Source organism: Hipposideros armiger, unplaced genomic scaffold (genome assembly GCF_001890085.2).
Source record: "Hipposideros armiger isolate ML-2016 unplaced genomic scaffold, ASM189008v1 scaffold_201, whole genome shotgun sequence".
Taxonomy (NCBI): domain Eukaryota; kingdom Metazoa; phylum Chordata; class Mammalia; order Chiroptera; family Hipposideridae; genus Hipposideros; species Hipposideros armiger.
In genome coordinates, this window is record NW_017731551.1 from 2,203,884 (window position 1) to 2,223,127 (window position 19,244).

The following is a 19,244-nucleotide window of genomic DNA, read 5'->3' on the forward strand; positions in this document are numbered from 1 at the left end:
CGATTTCTGCATTGAAGAGCTGTATACCCAGTGATTTAAACAGTAGGTGGCAGGTATCACTTGTGATTCTACAAAATCTGAGGAACAAAAATACATTAAGTAGTGAAATTAGTGTGTCAACGTAGTTAACTAAGATCACCTTTCAAGAACTATTTTTGTCTTTGTTGCCCTAAATGACAAATCTGATGTTACAGAGGAATGTGTGCCTCAGAAAGGGAAACTGATACTCTTAAGTGACATCAGATTTACATCTAAAAGGGACACTCACCTCATTAATGGAAGGTTTTCTGCCGAATTTGGTTTCACACATTGAATTATAGAGTTTAATCTGAGACTCACCTGGCACCTGTGGCCCCCATTCCCTTCTATTTTTGGTGGCTGACAAATTGTTTTGTATCTGCTTTGTTCCTGTCTGCTTTGTCTGTGCTTTGGGTTTTGTGCCTTGGGATATAGAATAAGATGAAAAAGGTTAAGCTGGCGGGTACAAGGAAGACTTGCCTGGGACCTGACCTGTTATGGTTAGTGACATATCTGGAGTTAGAGACCAAACTCAAACATGATTGAATCATATGTTTTGGCATTGTGTTTGTATAATTGGAATTTAGTACCTGTTCTCTGCCTAATTGTACAGATATCTGTATTACTAGCTGTTACTGGGGTCATGATTTATGGGCGGTACAGGCTCCTGGGCCACCAATGGGTCAGTGACGGCCAATGTTGGACATGATCACCCTTGGCTGGGCACCATGGTGGACCACTTCGCTGTGTGGGTCTTTAAATGCATAATCCAACTGTAAAAACCCTTTTGGAACAATTGTGTTGCTTAGATACTTCTAGTATTTAGACTCTGAGGTCAACAATCTACAATCATCCTTAAATCAGGGCAGCCGCTCAGAGTTAGAATAACCCTAAAATCTCCATCTTAATATCTCTGTGTTTCATACAATTTTTGGTACTTTAGTGTTATCTGGTGACTGTAGTCGAAAGTGTAAGTTTAGTCACATACTTGTAAAAGCACGTGACCCTCAGGGATGTCCTGCTTAGTTTGTCCTTAAGTAAGGCCTTTGTTTTGCTGTTATCAGGCATTCCCTGCCCCCCCCCCCCCAAGCTGCTTTGCCAGCTCTATCAGCAGCATCAGCCTAAACTGAAGCAAAACCCCTCCATTTCTAAGTGGGCTTTATTTTTTTCAAAACTTTCTTAGCTCTCTGATAATTAACCCTAAAAGTAATGTTTAAATTGTCCTAGTTCCCAGTTTTTTCCCTCCAAGGATCTGTTTGCTCGTGAAAGAAGCTCAGTAGTATCAGTTATCAGGAAAATGCACACGCAAACCACGAGATACCACCAAACATCCACAGGAATGGCTTCATGTGACAACACTGGCCACACCAAGTGTTGATGAAAATCTGAAGCAACCGGAACTCCTGAGTTTTGGTGGGACTGTAAAGTGGTACAGCTGCTCTGGAAAACAGTTGGGCAGTTTCCTGTAAATTAAACGTACCTTTACTATAAAACCCAGTAATCCCACCCCCAGGTACCCGCGAGCAATGAAAACCTATGTCCACGCACAGACTCGTATGCAAATGTCCGTAGCAGCTGTATTCATAATAGCCACAAACCGGAGACAACCGTAACATCACCAACTAGACAAAAGATCAATCCTCATCCAGTCCCACAAAGGAATGGATACGCACAGCAACATGAGTAAGTTCTTGAAACCTTACACTCAGCTAAAAAAGCAGATACAGAAGAGAACTTCTCTTCCATGTGAAATCCTAGAATAAGCTGAGCTTAACCCAAACAAGACAGAATGCAGATTTGCTTGGGGCTGGAGGTCAGGGAGGAGGGTGGGTCTACTGCAGAGGGACTAAAGGGAACTGAGTGTTTGCACTATTTATCTTGATAGGCAATGATTACACAGGTGCCTATACATTTGTCAAAAGGTACTGTTGAGATGGGTGCATTATCTTTGGTGCAAATTATACCTAAAAGTTGATTTAAAATATACTTTTGGGGCACCCCCGGGATCCCCTCTCGTTTTGAGAGCTGTAACTTTCTGCTCTAATAAAACTATCCTTTGCTACAAACTTCAAAATACATATATATATATATTTTGTGTAAGATATATATAGATAGATATATAGATACATAGATAGTATGTAACTTTTTTACCCCCTGCTAGCAGTATGGGCCCTTTTAGACAGGGTTACTCAAAACTTAGTTTCTGGGTCCATCTGCATCAGAATCGTCACCAAGAAAGCTGATAGAAACCTGACTTGGGGGCCCTGACCCACTGGATCAGAATCTCAGGACTTGAGGGACTGAGTTCCTTGTGCTTAACACAGTTCAACTAACGGGGTGTCCAGAGCTGCTGCTCAGTGGCTGCTGGGCCAGCCGGTGTCGGAGGCTGGTCTCCAAGCTCCGTGAAGCAAGCCAGTACCCGTGGCAGCATTACTAGATGCTGATTTCAGACAATAGCAGCTGGCAGTGCCTGCTGGGAAAAGAGACGAGAAAAACTACTCAGAGGAATTCCATGCAGACCAACCTGCTGTGTAACTTTTCTAGCTTCTGTTTTATAGAATGGGAAAGATGTGCTCTGAAGGCGAGACCGAAACTTGTGAGAACGTACCTTAGTGAAAGAAATTTAAAAAAAAAAAAAGGTTTCCCTGTAACCTCATTCCTGTCCTTGGAGACAGACATTTTAGTTTTTAATCTTAGGTGTAACAGCTTGATGCATTTCTACCCATGTGTATACCCACCCCCATCCTGATTAAGACCTAGACCACTTCCAGCACCCTAGACTGGGTGCCCCTTCACCAAGATAGCACTAGCCTGACTTCTGTCCCCATCGATTAATTTTAAGGCAACCGCTTTAAATTATTTTTGCTCTTTAGTCTCATATTGGTTTCTGTATTTGTAAATAATAAACTTATACTACTGTTTCTTGGTTTGCCAGCTTTGGACAGGAACTCTAGTAGCTTCCTAGTGTAGTAAGTCAGAAGTTCGCTCTCTTATTCCCCATTCCTCACCAAGTGAAGATAAAGAACTTCCAGATTTCCAGGCCACAGCACTGCATCCTGGCACCTCCACAGGTATTCTGAGTGGCACCCGGACCCGAGGAGCCCCAAGCCTATGGTACTTGGCCTTGAAGCTGAGAGGAGCCATAAGGTTCTTGATACTAAACGAGCCTGACTTCCCATCTGGGACGTCTGCTGAAAAGGGCTTTGAAGTGAGTTAGAATCCAGCATGTTGTCAAGCTCTGGCGTTAGTTGCAATAAGAAAGCCACGAGAAAGACCACAGTGTTTGTAAGATGTTTATTGCGTCAGGTGTGCCCTATAGATCCCTCCACCCCTTTTTCCCAGACGCCCGTACAACCTGTACAAGCTTCTGCTTTCAGTGGGCCAATACGGGTTTCTCCAAGGGGAGTTTGGATGCATGGTCAGAGTTTAAAGAGGAAAGTTGGTTTGTATAGGACAGTTGTATCGAATGCTTGGCCCAAGGTGAGACGTAGGCACAGCCAGTTCCCTGCATCAGCGAGGTCTGTACAGGCTGGGGAGACTAAACAAGCTCGTCTCGCCCACCCTGGTGGCACACCCGCTAGCCCGAAGGCCCTTCACTGAACCCCAACACAGACATCTCCAGGCTGGTGTCCCCACAGCTGCGGATGGAAGAGTTGCCTTGAACCGCCCCACATTTCTCCAGTTGCCTTTCTTGGACCCTGTGTTTTGTAGCAACTTGCACCTACCAAGTGTTGGGGGGGTGGGGGTGGATATGCTCCCTTGGCTGCCCCCCGCCCAGGTGGCCCTGTCGTCTGCATTGTCCCAGCCTTGGCCATCAGTGCAGAACCTCCCTCTTCCTCCTCTGGGAGGAGGGTCATCTGCCATGACTCTGCTGGTCAGCCATGTTGGTCATGTGCCCAGTGGCCTGGAAATGGCATTTAAAGCAATGACGTTGCTGCTGCCAAACCCCATTGCCACAAAACAATGAAAAACTCATTTCACAGGCTCGATGAGAACCTGGGTTGGACTCACCTGTGACTGCTAATTCATTCTGTTCCTCTAGGACTGAAAGGGTGTGCAGTTGAAACAGGTAAGGAAATGGGATATGGCCATTTTAATGAAGGAGAGACCAAGGCTCAGAAATGCTTAAAAAACCACCCTAAGGTCATCAAACAAATCCTCTTAAGACCCTGGAGACCAAAACCGGCATTCCGCCCCAGGACCACAGAAAGCCACTTGGCTCCCTGGGTCACTCAGGCAGAGCCCCGTGAGCACGGAGCAGGGGGACATGGAAGCCTGGGTACAGGGAAGATGCTGCCCCAGCTCTTCACTTGGTCCCGGGGGGGGGGGGGGCTGCGTGCCCCAAGAGGCTCAGGTTGGGCGGGACCCAAGTCACTTGGTCCCCTGGCGGGGGCGTGTTGCATGCTCCAACAGGCTCGGGGTGGGTTGGGACCCAAGTCACTTGGTCCCTTTGGCGCAGGCCCAGGGTCTTGAAGAGGCGCAGTCCAAAGCCACGAGCTTGCCCCCCTCCAGGCCCCCACAGTTGAGATCCGGCTGGTCCTCATCTTCCTCTGGGAGTCTGGGGAAAGACAGGGAAAGTGGGGCCCTCAGGATACAGGGGCTTCCCGGCATCACAGCCCCTCCAGCCCGGGTGCCTGCCTCTGCTGGCCTGGGTACTGTTTGAATCCTGGCACAGGGCGAGGGTCTGGAAAGCGCTCTGGGCTAGGCTGCCTCCGGCTCATCAGCTGTGTGGTGCTGGGAGAACCATCAAACCTCTCTGAGCGGCACACCCCGTGTCTGTAGAACAGGATGACAATGTGCTGGGGGTCCCAAACAAGGGATGGGGTGATGGGAACTAAACGAAACCAGGCCCTGAGCATGAATGTGGCGTAGGCCTCCCGAGGCACCCCAGGCCAGGGGTGGAGCTGGGGGACAAGCTGGGAAGGGACGGAGGATCCAGGACAGCAGTGGGGGAGGAGGTGTCCAGCCCTTCTCTGGTCCTTGCTGTGATGTCATTCTGGTCACAATGGGGAACCTATGCTAGTGCGTTAGGGGGGGCCCCCCACCCAGGCCCAAAGACACTCACAGGTGGGGTGGCAGGGGGGCCCTGTCGATCCAGTGCCAGCCCTGAGGGCCTCGCCGGGCTCCCACCCAGGAGTACTTGATTACTGGGTAAGTGCTCAGGAATTCCTGAGGGAGAAAAGCAGCTGGTCATTCTCCAGACGCTGGCACAGCTAACCCGGTGCTTCTGCAAGTTCCCAGCTTGCCAGGTCAGAGAAGCAACCCAGCTCAACCCAACTTGCCCAAAACACTAGGAATTGGTAAGTTCTGTTGGATGGTTGCTGGTTGCCGGGCACTGCGCTCAGGACTGGAGACCAGAAATGGGGGTGATCCCATCTCAGCGCTCAAGGAGAGAGGATATGAATGCCAAGCTCCACCGAGCAATGCACTTTGGGTATTCACATTGAGTGGACAGAGGAAGAAGGGGCTCTGAGGAGACCGGAAGGCATGAATGAGCAAAGCTGGGCGTCTACAAAGCACATCCAGGTAACAGCAAACAGCCTAATTGGGCAGGAGACAAGGGGATGGGGTAGGTTAGGCTGTAGAGGTGGCCCGGGAGCAGATGGTCAACAATCCAGTTGCCAGCAAGAACATCAATTACTTTGGATCAGTTCAGTACAATACTATTAAGGCCATTTAAAAAAAAGCCTGAGGACCGTGGAGCAATATGGGGAAGGTATGAAAACCTGCAGTACGTCAGTGAAAGGTTACAGTAAGTGACAAAACAATCACTGTATTGGACGCAGACGCAGGGAACAAGAACCAAAACAAGTATGTTAAGAGAGCTATTAGAGATGATTATTTCCTCTATTTGTCCTTGACCTCATGTTTTTAACAATGAAGTAAAGCAAAAGATTGTATTTAAATTTTTTTACCTTGTTTTTAAATTGCATTTCAATTGTATTCAAAAGACGTCTCAACAGTGTGATGCAGGGACCCAGTCCACACCAGTCCAGTCTTTCTGGAACATAAGTTGGGGCTATATTCATAACAAAGAGTGGTAACCATTTCTCTCACTCTCGGATGGGTGATTCCACTTTGAAGAGTAAAGCAAATAACATAAAGGGGACAAGAGGAGTTCACCCAGAGGTAACACAGTGCCATTTATAAAGAAAATGTGGAAACCACCCAGACATTCAGGAACTGGGAACATGAGACAATTGTGGGACAGCAAGAAGATGGAAAATTCGGTGCTGTTAAAGATGACAAGTACGTAGAAAATGTAGCTATGCAAGAAAATGTAAATACAAAATTATGCCACGTGAAAAAAAGGCAGCCTGCACCAGCCAAGAAGCACAGATTCATGTTAATGAAGATCAGAAGCGGGATGGTGTAAGTAAACGTGCTCAGCTCTTCCCCAGAAAATGGTTTATTACGTTGACGAAACCTCTGTATTTTAACCCTGGGAATTCAGAAGTAAGCACTGGAGTGATGACTGTCCCTTGGTGCCACTCCCATTCATCCTTCAGGTCTCAGCGTAAAGGTCCCTTCCTATAAGGACACGGTGCTGACCCCCTTCCAAGGTGAGCCCCCTTCCCTGTGCTGCCATAACCCTCAGAGCTTAGAGCTTGGGGTGCAGCAGTTCAATGGCTTGCTTGCTTATCACTTAACTATATTAGTGAACTTGGTGAGGACCAGGGGCCAGTCTTATTCACCATGGACCATGAGAACTTAGCACACAGTAGGCCAGCTCAGCAAAACTGCCTCACTGTGCTCCTGCCAGTAACCGCCAAGGGCCCCAGGTAACACCCAGCCCACCAGGCCAATCAGAGGTGTGCCCCTGAGATGCCCTCTCCCCCAGGGAGCACCAGCCAGTCAACAGCGGAGTGAAACCAAAAGCAACTTCCAGGCTACCCTTGTTAACCGACCCACCTGAGATCCCAAAGATCAGACTGCACATGGAAGCGGAGTGGTGGCCAGAACAGGTAAGACACACTCAGCCCTCCCTGGGCGGGCCATTTCCTCTCTGGCTCCACGCCACAGGCTGGGGCCTGCGGGCAGGGCTGGGCAGGCAGCTTTGGAGAGGATGAGAAGGAACCTGGAACGTGAGTCAGCAGGCAGAGCGGCCCCGGGCATCTTGCTGCAGTGACTGCAGCAGATCTGGGACTTTCCCTGGCCAGCACCATCCTCCTGGGAGCCATCAGCGGCCAGTTCAGGGCTGAGAGCTATTTTCGGGGCTCAGAGCGGGGCTGCCACTGCAGAGAGGAGAGCTTTGGGGCCAGACTGCCTCATATTCGAATTCTGGTTCCGTGACTTGTAAGCTCTGTGACCTCAAGCAGATTACCCAACCTTCAGAGCTTCAGCATGGTCCTCTGTAAAATGGGATGTCTGTAATGAGGCCTGAGGTAATACAGAGGGTGCCGGAAAATGTATACACATTTTAAGAAAGGAAATAAGGGTATTAAAATTGTGATAATATATACCGATAGCAAACGATGAATACAAGTCAGGTGTATACATTTTTTTGGCACCCCCAGTATGTATAAAGCCATAATACACGCTCATTAGTAGAAGTCCCCTCTGCTGAGGAAATGCAGCTGTGAGTGGCATGCAAAGCGTTGTGCCCTGCCCCCACATGTGACCTCATTGGATGCAATGCCTTCCTTCTGCCCCAGCCCCAGGCCATGTGGCCTCTTCCTCTTCCCTTCTGGGCATCCGGGTGACTGGAGCCTTGGCCTGGAGCCTTGGCCTGTCCCCACCCAGCAAGCCCCACTCCACTCAGTTCCGCTTTTTCTTGCAGCTCAGACTCCATGAACCTGTTCGCACTGTTGGCAAAAATTGTGGTGCGGGAAAAGCATTGCCTAGCGTTATAAGTTCCAGAAACTTCCAACTCGAAGGACTGCTCTGTCATGATGGCACAGAGACTGTGGGGCCTCACCACCTTCAGCTGGGTCCACCTCCAACCTCCCCACCAGGGTAAGGAGGGAAATTTTGATCTACAGCAGAATTGACTTGAAATCTCATAGTTTACATCCTAAAATTCAGGTAAATTATTTTCTCTGCCTTTCATACTTTCTATTTTTAAAAAAATATGGTAAAATATACATATCATAAAATTTACTTTTACCCATTTTTAAGTGTACAGTTCAGTGGCATTAAGTACATTCACATTGTTGTGCAACTATCACCCCCATCCATCTCACGAATTTTTCGTCTTCCCTATCTGAAACTATACCCATTAAACACTACCTCCCCATTCCCCCTCCCCCGTCAACCACCTACTTTCTGTCTTCAAACACTCCTGCTTTAATATTTAAATGCTCTGAATTACTTAATTTTCTTAATGCTATGACACATATTCGTTCATTTTAATCTTTCTGAAATCAAGGTGTGGCTTATAGTCAATATATACATTTAAGGTAGCTTCTCTCCTCCCCACCCTACAAAACAGAGCTGTTATTAAACCAGTGGCATGTGAATCGAAGATGGCACAGGTGGCCCTTAAACCTTCTTTTTGCTAACTGTGAGCAAAACCAGCCCTCGGGGAGGCTGAGCCGTGTTTATCCTGAGCTGTGTGCGCTCCGGCATCCCAGCTCACGGCGCCTGGCTTTCACCGGCCTGTATTCCCCCCGCCTTCCTCGGCTTGGCACCTCCTGGAGCTTCTGGTCCCCATCCAGACCTGGGGAGGACCCCAGAGTTTCATAGTCATCATATTCCAGATTTTAACTGCCCAGGACCCAAATCTTGGGTCTTCTTGCAAGGAGCTTTTTGGAAACTTTTTTAGAAGCAGCTTATCCAGGTTCTGTGATATAGTTTCTGAATATTTACTTGTGTTTCAAATGATGGATCCTGTATGTGTGTTTTTTTAAAAAAATCTTTATCTCAAACTCCATTTGCAATTTGGATAGTTAAACCCAGCCCCACCTTTGAGGACCCACCAGCCAGAAGGAGGCCATTTGCTCAACCCAGGTCCAAGGTCATTCTGGATTGAACCGGCCTGCTGAGGAGCTAGAGGACAGGGACCCTTTATGTCATTGGCTTCCTAATGATATTTGCTGTGCTCAGTGGGTCTGTCTCAGGAGATGGAAAAATTACACTGGCCTGCTAAATTCTTGTCCTCCTAAACCCAATCCCCAACTCCAAGCACTCTCTAAGGACCCACCACTGGTATTCAATTTGCAGATGAAACTAGGCTGGGTCGTTTGAATCAGGGGCCTGGGAAGGTTTCTCTGCCCAGCCTGTTCTCACCTCACAATGTTAAGAATTCAGGGCCCAGCCCAGGCCCTGGGTGGAAACTTACATACTCATCTCTTGCCTCTATGGGCTACCATGCCTCTAGCATTTTCCCCTACTCCTAGCTAATATTATTTATAGAACATTTAGAACAGTTTGAAAAAGCTTTAAAAAAGAAAAAAATATCACTTGGAATCTTGCCTCCCAGTGGTATTATTACTAGTATATTTCCTTTCAGTGTTTTTTCTTCATGTGTATATTTACCATATTGGGATCACAGACTTAGTAATTTTTCTGTCTACAGTGCATCCTTTTCATTTCCCAATGTTTTTTTGTTTTGTTTTTTGAAAAATAAACGTTATTCCTGGTAATAAAATAATCCATGTTTACAGTAAAATATTTTCTCCAGCAGATTTTTATATCTACTCCCAGGACATCTCCCAGAGAAAAGAAAAAGACAGAAATTGCCCTCCCCACTTTATGGAGCAGAATTCCCTTATTTCAGGACTGGGCAGGGGCAGTCCAAAGAAACAAAATTTCATGCATGCGAAAACCTTGAGTAAAATATTAACAAGCAAAATCCAGAAGAAGTATTTTGGGAAGAAAACATCATGGCTAAGGAAACTTTAGCCAAGACTAAAACAATCAACTGTAATTCACTACAAGAAGAGATTCAAAGAGGAAACAAAAAAAGATTTTATCATCTCAGTGTACAGAAGAAAAAGCATTCAATGAAACTAAACTGATTCACATTTAAAACTCTCAGCAAAATAGAAACAGAAGGGAACTTCCTTAAAAGATAATATAAGAAGGGCCGGCAGAGTGGCTCAGTTGGTTAAGAGCTCGCTCAAAGGTTTGAGCTCTGAGCAACAGCGGTTCGAGTCCGGCCTGAGCTGAGGTGCTGCTGAGCTGCCAACAGATGGCAGGATGGCTCAGCTAAAAAAATAATAATAATAATAATATAAGGGGGGTGGGGTGGGGAAAGGACAACAAGAATGGGAAGAGAAAATAGTAAATGAGACATGTCAACAAAATTTTGGAAGCTGGACAACTGTAATTGGCTTATCAGACACAAGAGAGCTCAGTGGGTTTTGAAGGAGAGGGGTAAGTGGGAGGAAGCAGAAAACACACCAATTTGTACTAAGAAGCACCAAAAGGCTCAACTATTAGAGGCCATAGTTCCCTCTGATGGCTGCTTGGCCCTGTCTTGCAGACCTTACTTGCTTTTTATTGTTTTTCCTTGAAAGGCCCATGTTGCCTCTAGATCACAGCCTCCTGTCATATACTCTCAGAACTGCACACCTTCCCTTCATAGCACAGATCAGTACAGTAATTAAATACCTACTTCTATGATTTCTTGATGAATGTCTGCCTCACTCGCTGCTCTCTTAGCTGTCTGAAAGTGGAGGCTGGGCTGTTGGGGCTCATCACTGAATTCCCCCCCCCCACACACACACACACAAAACAACACAGAGTAAGTGCTCAATGAATATTTATGAAAGCACTGACTGAAGGGATGCTGTATTTTCATGCATATCAGAACAGCTAACATACATTCTTGGCACCTGCCCTAGCTTAGGTTAATATGAAGCCAAGAGCTAGATCCAGGTTATAGGTCCTCAAGCCCATTGGTTGGATTGTTATTCAGCAAATATTCACTCCTCTTCCCCTTGCCCTGGGATGGAGTATATGCTACCGTGTTCCTTCAGTGTTGGACTTGGCGGTGCTATTTGCTTTGGCCAATGGGATGTTAGCAGATGTAACATTAACAGAAGTCTTCAGTGGTGCTTGATTCTGCCATTTTTCTTACGAAGACTTTCTCTCAAGTAGAAGGGTGGGAGACGCACGGAGCAAACCCAACCCATAGGCTCAAGCCAAGCCCAGCTAATCTGCACCCTGACGCTGAGCTGCCTGTCAGATGCCCGTCAAGATCAGCCCGTCAACAGCTCCCCCCACAGACCAACGATCAAGAAAGAAATGTTTCTGGCCTTAGTCACCGACACCAGCCGTGACTTGCTCCCCAGCATAGTCATAGCAATCAATACCTGACTAGCATAACCACTAAATGTAATTTCTGTCCCATACAAGCTTCTAGAGGGTACACGTGTCTCCCCCACAGACCTGTCAGGACAGACAGGTTTCTGAGCTCCCTGTTAACTGCGTGGCCACCAGGCTGGACGCGTGCATCCCTGCTCCACCTCCGCTTCTTAGAATGAAGAGTAAATGGAAGACCTTGGCAACTTGAAGTCTGGTCTCCCTGCATGTCACTTTATTTCTCCAGGCCTTGGTGACTTTTTCTGCAACTAGATCTTTACTGATGCCTTCCCAGGCTGGCAATCTAATCTGTAATATCCACACGCCTAGACTGCCCGCCCACCCTCCCTTCTCACCTCGGTGTGGATCAGCAGGGGTAGGGTAGCGTGGTGGGCAGAGCAGAAAGCCTGGCTGGCCTCCCAGGCCTGAGCTTCGGCAGAGAGGTAGTAGCAGTGCTCCCCAGACCACAGCCAGCCCTGGGGGCATGGCCGGCACCTGGCCCCTGCAAGCAGAGACCACGGGTAAGCTGCGGGGTAAACTGGAAAGAGTATGTCTGTTAAGCAATCAAAACCTGCCCATTGCCTTGACTGAGGGGCAAAGCTGGAGGCATGGAGTTGGCAAATCTTTGGGTGGCGAGCAGGGTGGGCAGGGCCCCCCAGAAGGCTGTACAGTGTGTGCAGTGCACAAAGCCCCCCCATGGTGCTGGCACCCGCTTGCTTGTCAGAGCACAAGCTGTGTCCAACGAGGAAGCAGCTCTTTTTCCTTATCTTTGCTCAGCAGGGCCACGGCTTCGTTCTGCATCTGCCCAGTGGGGATGTCTTTTTCTATTTCTCACAAAGGTGCTGTAAGGATTAGACACCCTGGTGGTGGAGCCAGGGAGGGGAGGGGCCCGGGAGGAGGCACCATACCTGTTCTGGAAGCCAAGGCCACAATGGCGACCGCAGACACCGCCAGGAGCACGGCCATGATTGCCAGGGCCCAACGCAGGGACTTCACGTACATGGGCAGCCCTGGGGAGGAGAGGGGACAACAAGGGGACAGGTTAGAAAGAGTCCATCTCCACCGTGCCCAACTCATAATCACTGACTCATACACCAGCACCACGCTCACCCCCTCGGTCCAGTGGGCTGGACAACCCCCTCTTGCCCTCCCCAGGGAGGGCTGGGGACTAAGAATTTCTGATGTGTGCCTTGAGACGGTTAGGGCCGTTAATTTAGTAATTATTTACAAAGTACTGAGGTGCCAGGTGTTGGGAGTTTCGGTGAAAGTCTAAACTGCCCCTTTCCGTGCCGCCAGGGGCTCAGCATCCAGGGGAGGATATCTACAAAGAGGGAACAGAAAGGCCACAGTGGGCAGCACAAGGGCCAGGGCTAATGGGGGCATGGAAATAAGGACACAATTCAGCCCTGAGGACCAGAGGAAGTGACTCTAACCAGCACCTCTGAGGATCTGGCTTTCCCCCTAGTTTTAGATTCTCTGCAAACAGATTTCTTCCCTGGGCTAAGTGCTGCCGTGGAGAACATTCCCTGAGTCTTTGATCCCTCAGCTGACAGCTGGACAGTGTCTTTGAGGCACTTGCCCAAATAAGCAGGGGTGGAGACAAAGCAGCGATGTTCCCAACCGTTTCCACAGTGGCTTCCCTTTCCGGTTCATGAGGAGGGGACTGTGAAACAGCTGGGTTAGGGCATTACTGCGTGGGCTTGGGCAGGTCATGGAGTCTGTCCCTTGGTTTGCCATCTTGTTCAGGTAACCAGCTTGATCCCATAGGAAGAAACCACTCTGCAGAGCTCCTCATCCAAGCAGCAACCCTCAGACCAAGCCTCCGCTGGGCACTGGGAACGCCAAGGTTCTTTAACCCCAGAGAGCAAGCCCAAAGCACCCAGCGTCAGCATGCATCCTGGAGTGCGTTCTGCCACCTCGCTCTCCCACCCATTCTTCTTCACACCCCTGGTTTCCCGCCTCATCCCCCAGCACTGTTCCAATGTGGTAGCACTCCCTAATTGTCCGGTGCCAAGCCTGCCTCTCCCCTGGTGCCTCCACAGACATTTGACGCTGTTGACCACATTCTTCTAGAATCTCTCCTTTTCCTGCTTCCCGGTGTCCTGAGCCTCTTCCTACCACCTGCACTGTTCTTTCCTGGTCTGTGGCTGGCTCCTCTTCCTTTAGATGACCTCTCTCCCGGGAACTTCCTGAAGCACCTTATGTCTCTCATACCTCTTCCCTTGTTCTCCATCTTGGATAGAGATCACAGTCCATCATACCGTTACCCTAGGCAACGACGTCGGAGCTATCCCACTCCTCCCATTAGCGCACCTGCATCGGTTCAGTGGCCCAGCTCACTAATGCAACCCCTTGAATCCGCCTCCCTCCCACCTCTGCCCTAGACCAAGTCTTCATCATCTCTTGTTGAACTATGATAGCTATCATCTCCTAACGGGCCTGCCCTCCTCCTATCTTATGCCTGTCCTATCCTTCCTCCACAATGCTGTCAGAGCTCACTTTCTAGAATAAAAATCCAACCATGTCACCTCCCCACTGGCTCCTCACTTCCTTCTCATCCCATTCTCTTTAGTCACAGACTCATTATTCATCTGATTTTTATTAACAAAAAACTATAGACTCATTGAGGTGGACAGAATAATGTCCTAAAGATGTCCACATCTTAAGATGTCCGTGATCAGTAACATGGCACAGGGGAATTAAAGTTCCAGATAGAATTATGATTGCTAATCCGTTGGCCTTGAGATGGGGAGATTACCCAGGATTTTCTGTGTGGGTCCAATGTCATCACATGGGTCCTTAAAAATGGAAGACAGAGGCAGAAGAACAAGAGAGTCGGAGAGATGAGTGAGAGAAGGATTCACCCTGACATTGCAGCTTTGATTACAGGCGGGCCATGAGCTAAGGAACACGGTGGCTCCTAGAAGATAGAAAAGGCAAGGAAACAGAATCTCTCCCAGAGCCCCCAGAAAAGAACAGGGTTGCTGACAGCTGGACTTTAGACCATGGAGCCCACGTTAGACTCCTGATCTACATAACTGTAAGATAATAGACTTGTGCCATTTTAAGCCACTAAGTTTGTGCAGTTTGTTACAGCAGCTATAGAAAAACTCATACACCATCAGGAATAAAATGTGCTCACACCAAACTCTGCAAAAGTTCCTAAGTAATCTACCCCTAAGTCCCTGTCCTCCACCCATGTCTAAGAACCTCTGGCATATAGGCCCTTGGGATGTGGGGCCTGCCTAGCGGGCTGCTTCTTCTTCTCTGGGCAGGCCACTAGCCTCTCCTGGCCTCTGTTCCTGCAGCTTTCTAGCTAGAAGGGGCCTCTACCACCCCCAATTCTTACTTTCAAGGCTTAGCTCCAGGAAGCTTTCCCATGCTCCCAAGTTCCCCAACCACTCTCTCCTGGGTTCCTTGTCCAGAATTGTTCAGTTGTTTATGTCTTTTTCAGGCTTTCATTTTTTCCTGCCAACTGCGTCTCCCACAAACACACACACACACACACACACACGCACACACGCTCACACACACGCTCACGCACTGTAGCACAGTTTGGTCCCTGGTCCCCACGCAGCAGCTGCTGAATGGATGAGTATTTGGGGCCAAATGTACCTGAGTATTTGATGGAGAGAAAGGCAGCCTGAGCCCGCGAGAGGTCTGCCCAGCGGAGAGTGGCGGTCCCGGCCGGCCTGAAGCCAGGCAGGCGTCCGGAACCTGTGTTCCTGCCGGGGGACAGGGCTGCCCCCACCGTCAGGTGACCCTGAAAGACTTCCCCTCGCCTGGAACTTCCTTCCACCTCTACTTCCCAAAGATGCTGCGCACACTAAAAGGGAATGTGCAAGTTCTCGGGAAGGGGGAAGAATTGTGGTTTTATTCTTTTATCGCAAACAATTTGAATTATAATTACGTGGACCAGAATGTTATATTGGTTCCAAGCCCGTGAGAGGCCAGGTGGGGTCGGGCATTGGGATGGTCGTCTGGGTCCCCCTAGTCCCTCCGCTACAGTGGCCCAGCGCTGGGTGGATGTTGGGGGGCCTCCGGCTGCGAGGACCCCGACCTGTGCGCCCTTACCGATGAGCTTAATCGCCCGGTGCAGTTTCTTGTCGCCGTCCACCTCCACGCGGTGCAGTAACACGGCCTTCTCCTTTTCCAGCTCCTGCTCCTTGCAGCGGCAGCGGCACGTGGGGGAGCCCGGGGGCTCCGCGCCTCCCTCGGCGGGGCTGGCCGGGCCCTCGGCGTCCAGGCCGCGCTCCGCCCGGGCTGCGGGCAGCTGCGCGCCACGGCCCCACGTGCTGCCCATGGACGCGGTCCGCTGCAGGAGCGGGTACGCGGGGGAGGCGTGGCGGGGGAAGGCTGGGGACTCAGGCACCGGCACGGTGATGAAGCGCGTGGAAGGCGCGGGAGACGGCGCGCAGCTGCCGCTGGCCGTGCCCATCGGCTTCACGCGCACGTCCACCTGCAGTTCCATGGGCGCCCAGGCTCCGGGCGCCGGCTCCCCCGGGGCAGCCCAGGGCACCAGCTCGGCCCCCGGAGCCTCGCCTTCCCGGGGCTGTTCCGCGGCGGCGCGGCCCCGCGACGGCAGCTCCGGGCTGGCGGACGTCTGGCGGCGGAAGGCGCCGTAGCCAAGGCTGGGCGGCAGGACCCGCAGGCCTGCGGGGCGCGGCGAGGGCAGCTTCTTCCAGCCCGAGAGGTCCTGGCCCGCCCCCGTCCCCTCTTGCGTGGCGGTAGCCGGGCTGCTCTCAGGAATTTCAGGTTGTCGCTCCTCTGCGGGGACCTGCAGTCGCTCCAGGATCGGGACCTGGTTTTCCAAGGGCTCCATCGGGAACTCGGCCCCAGCTTGGTCTCCTCCGGATACCGTCCCGGTCCTTTCCATCCTGGACGCCGAGCAATCGAGAGATTCAGAGTGGAGCTCACCTGGGCCCAGGTAGGGCGTCAGTTTCGTCTCTCTGATCCGGATCCGTTTAGCTGAGTGGCTGTAGTTGCCGAGTCACACCCCTCTCCGTCATGCCCCACCCACCCAAGGACCCCGCCAGGATTGGCTGTGTTTGGGGTTCCGTTTGCCTCCCCTCTTCAGGCCGCCAGCTCCGCCTTCACAAGGCACTGGGGAAACAGAGGGGCAGAAGGGCTTGGAGGAGTGGTGGTTACCCCGAAAGACAGAGCTGGGAGCAGACGCGTGAAGGAGAACCCAGGGCCCGGCCTGACTCTTTCTCTTTTTTGTCCCTGGTCCCACACTTTCTTCCTCCACCCCCAGCCCTCTGCCACTGTGCTGATTTGCAGAGTTACAGCTTGGGTGGAGAGCGGTTGGCTGCCTGCCCTGGGGCTGGCTCTTCAGACACAAGTGGTCTCTGCACCCCCACCATGCACCATCACTGACTCAGCTGGGCCAATCAGGGTTCTCCCCGGCAGGAATTTAGGACTTGATCTGAGAGATGCAGAGCTGGAAGTTGTCACAACTCACAATAGGGTAGCTATCTAGACAGAAGACCCACAAACTCTTCCTCAGGTGCCTGAAGTCTCTCTGGTTTCCGCCCTTCCTAAAACTTGCCTGTTCAGTTCTGTGGATTTCATGGAACCCAGACGCATCCTTTAAGCCCTACCTCCCTTTTTTGTCTTAAGTTAGCATAGCATTTAACACCCTGATTGCAAGTGGAAAAAAACAAACAAACCCAACAACTCCAAGTCCAACCACGGGCTGCCTCGGGCTCCCTGGGGCTGGCGGGGGGTCGGGCGGGGATGAGCACAGAGGTTTTGGAGCAGCCTCCGTTGTGCCTTCCTTCCAAAGCAGAGCCACGGTGACCCTGGCATCAGAAAGCCATTTACAACTTCTGTGGTGGGAACTCCTGAGGCAGGCGAATTACCCGTATGTTTCAAGGTGGCTCAGATCCTGGCCAGCCAAAAGAACAAATATCTACTGCAGTCCTTCCTTCCATCCTTCTCTCTCACTTTAAAGTCCTTTTTTTCTACTTAACGACAGCAATACCTGCTTGTGATACAAAAATGTAAATATTACAGAAATACATACTATAGAAAGTGAAAAGTCCCCCGTATTTCATGCCCCAGAGACTTCCATTATTAGTGTTTCAGTGTATACTATTCTGGTTTTCTTTTTTCTATGCATACTCTAAACTTATATATATATATATATATATATATATATATATATATATATATATATATATATATAGTTATGATACATACATATATTTTTATTTCCAAAACTTCACTTACTATTAAATGTATGCCTATACCTAATTTATGTAAGCAGTCTCCTATTGGTAGACGTTTGAGTTGTTTCCATTTGTGTGGCGTCATTACTGCAGTGCTGCAAATGCCACAGTTACCATTCTTTTTTCTTTCTTTCTTTTCTTTTTTTCTTTTGCTTCTTTCTCCCACAATTATAATTCGATGACCATTCTTGCACATTGTTTTTAAAAATCACATCTCTGATGATATCTCCAGAATAGATTCATTAAAATGGAAGTGCTGAGCCAAAGGGTGCTCGCGGTTTCACATCTGATGGACACTTACCCAAATTACTCACAAGAGGCCGAATGAATAACGGAGGAGAGGGCGTTGTTCCCCCACAGCCTCACCAGCACTCTATATTATCAATCTCTTAGTCTTGACCAATCGGGTGGGTGAAAATAATAAAATTTCAACTTGCATTTTTTTTTTTTTTAGTTATAAATGAGGTTGAACATCTAATTATGTTACGAGAAGTGTCTTTGCCATTCTCAGGGCCTGTTAAAGGGCCACTGCGATTCCCTGTAAGGCCAGCTTCAGATCAGCAGCTGCTTCCAGGAAGTGACTCAGCAGGCACCCTCAGTCGTCCTCTCCTGTCCCTGCACCACAGAGTTCACTGGTTCAGGGAGGCAGATGGTATCTGGGTGAGTGCAAAGAGCATAAACTTAACCATGACTGGCTGCTCCAAAGAGGAAACAGACTAGCCCACCCCTGGCTCTTGGCTGATGTCACTCCCTTTGGCATCTTGGGCCTTCCTAGGGCCCCTGGACACACAGATGAGGGAAGGGTGAGGGGGTTCTGCCTGGTCAGTTCCCTGGTATGGTCCATCCTCAGCTCACATTCCATCTGCTCAGAGGCTCAGGGGCACCCAAGCCAGTGTGGTCCTCTCACCCCCCAAGTCCCCATCCCTCACCCATGGAGTGTCTTCATAGCCTTCAGCACTGTCTTCGGCCAACATGCTCACATGTTTGTCTTGTTTAATGTTTGTCTGTAGCCCTCTGGAAATCACTGCTGTATCCCTAGAACTGTAGCTGGCACGCCCATTCTGGTTCTCAGCTGATGTCACCCCCAGTGGCTTAGTGAATATTTATGAAATAAATACTGCCGAACGGAGCATTGTGTGGGGTGTTTGACACATCTTGTCTTTATTCTTTTTCTCCCCCAACTTTTATTCGACAAATATTAAACATTATGCAAAATGTAAAGTATAAATTGTGGGGCCGACGTTGGTTAAGAGCTGGCTTGGGACACCAGCTCTGATCATCAGGGCCCCAGTTCGGACCCCACATGAGGTCCAGTGACACCGCCCTCTACAGCTAAGATGGTGAACAACAGTTCGACCTGGAGCTGGGCTGCTGTGAGTCGCGATCCATGGTGTAGGCTGCAGCCCCTGCTGCAGTGGGTGCCATATGTGGCTACCATGTGTGGCTGGCAGCCAGCGTGAGCGGTCAGCAGCCAGTGTGAGCTGCCAAGAGCTGCCGTGAGCGGCCGTCCAGAGGCCGGCAACCGATCTGCCTCACCCGGGAAAAGCGCAATGATAATACCAACACGGGCCAGTGAAGCAATGTCCTCCACGACTAGACTGAAGAACAGAAGGACAGCAATTTGTCTGTTCCCCTTCCCCCGATTCCCCAGCGCTGTTCTCCTCCCCCAATTCTCCAATAAAATATTTTTTTAAAAAAAGAATAAATTGTGAACACTTGAATAACTTCCACCTAGATTCAACAGTTAGC

At 49.8% G+C, this 19,244-nt stretch overlaps 1 protein-coding gene across 3 annotated transcripts; it reads right to left on the reverse strand.

Moving 5' to 3' along the window:
- Positions 1 to 3,240: 3,240 nt before the first annotated feature.
- On the reverse strand, positions 3,241 to 16,246 carry KLRG2 (killer cell lectin like receptor G2). 3 transcript variants are annotated; one of them, XM_019653234.1, is made up of 5 exons: positions 15,340 to 16,246; positions 12,174 to 12,275; positions 11,622 to 11,767; positions 5,084 to 5,187; positions 3,241 to 4,576 (listed from the first exon to the last, which is right to left on the reverse strand). In XM_019653234.1, the coding sequence occupies exons 1-5, from the start codon at positions 16,139 to 16,141 to the stop codon at positions 4,456 to 4,458; spliced, it is 1,275 nt and encodes a 424-aa protein (XP_019508779.1). In that variant the 5' UTR covers positions 16,142 to 16,246; the 3' UTR covers positions 3,241 to 4,455. The 3 variants fall into 3 exon arrangements, 1 of the variants encoding a protein (XP_019508779.1); XR_002125226.1 differs by lacking the exon at positions 5,084 to 5,187 and adding an exon at positions 6,931 to 7,370 and having other exon boundaries at positions 4,509 to 4,576; XR_002125225.1 differs by lacking the exon at positions 3,241 to 4,576 and adding an exon at positions 6,931 to 7,370 and having other exon boundaries at positions 5,103 to 5,187.
- Between the last annotated feature and the right edge of the window lie 2,998 nt (positions 16,247 to 19,244).

Coding starts and splice junctions, on each gene's coding strand:
- KLRG2 (XM_019653234.1), bottom strand. CDS start 16,141: ATGGAAAGGACCGGGACGGTATCCGGAGGAGACCAAGCTGGGGCCGAG. Junction 12,276..15,339: donor CCGGGCGATTAAGCTCATCG/GTAAGGGCGCAC, acceptor TCTCCTCCCCAG/GGCTGCCCATGTACGTGAAG. Junction 11,768..12,173: donor GGCCTTGGCTTCCAGAACAG/GTATGGTGCCTC, acceptor CTCTGCTTGCAG/GGGCCAGGTGCCGGCCATGC.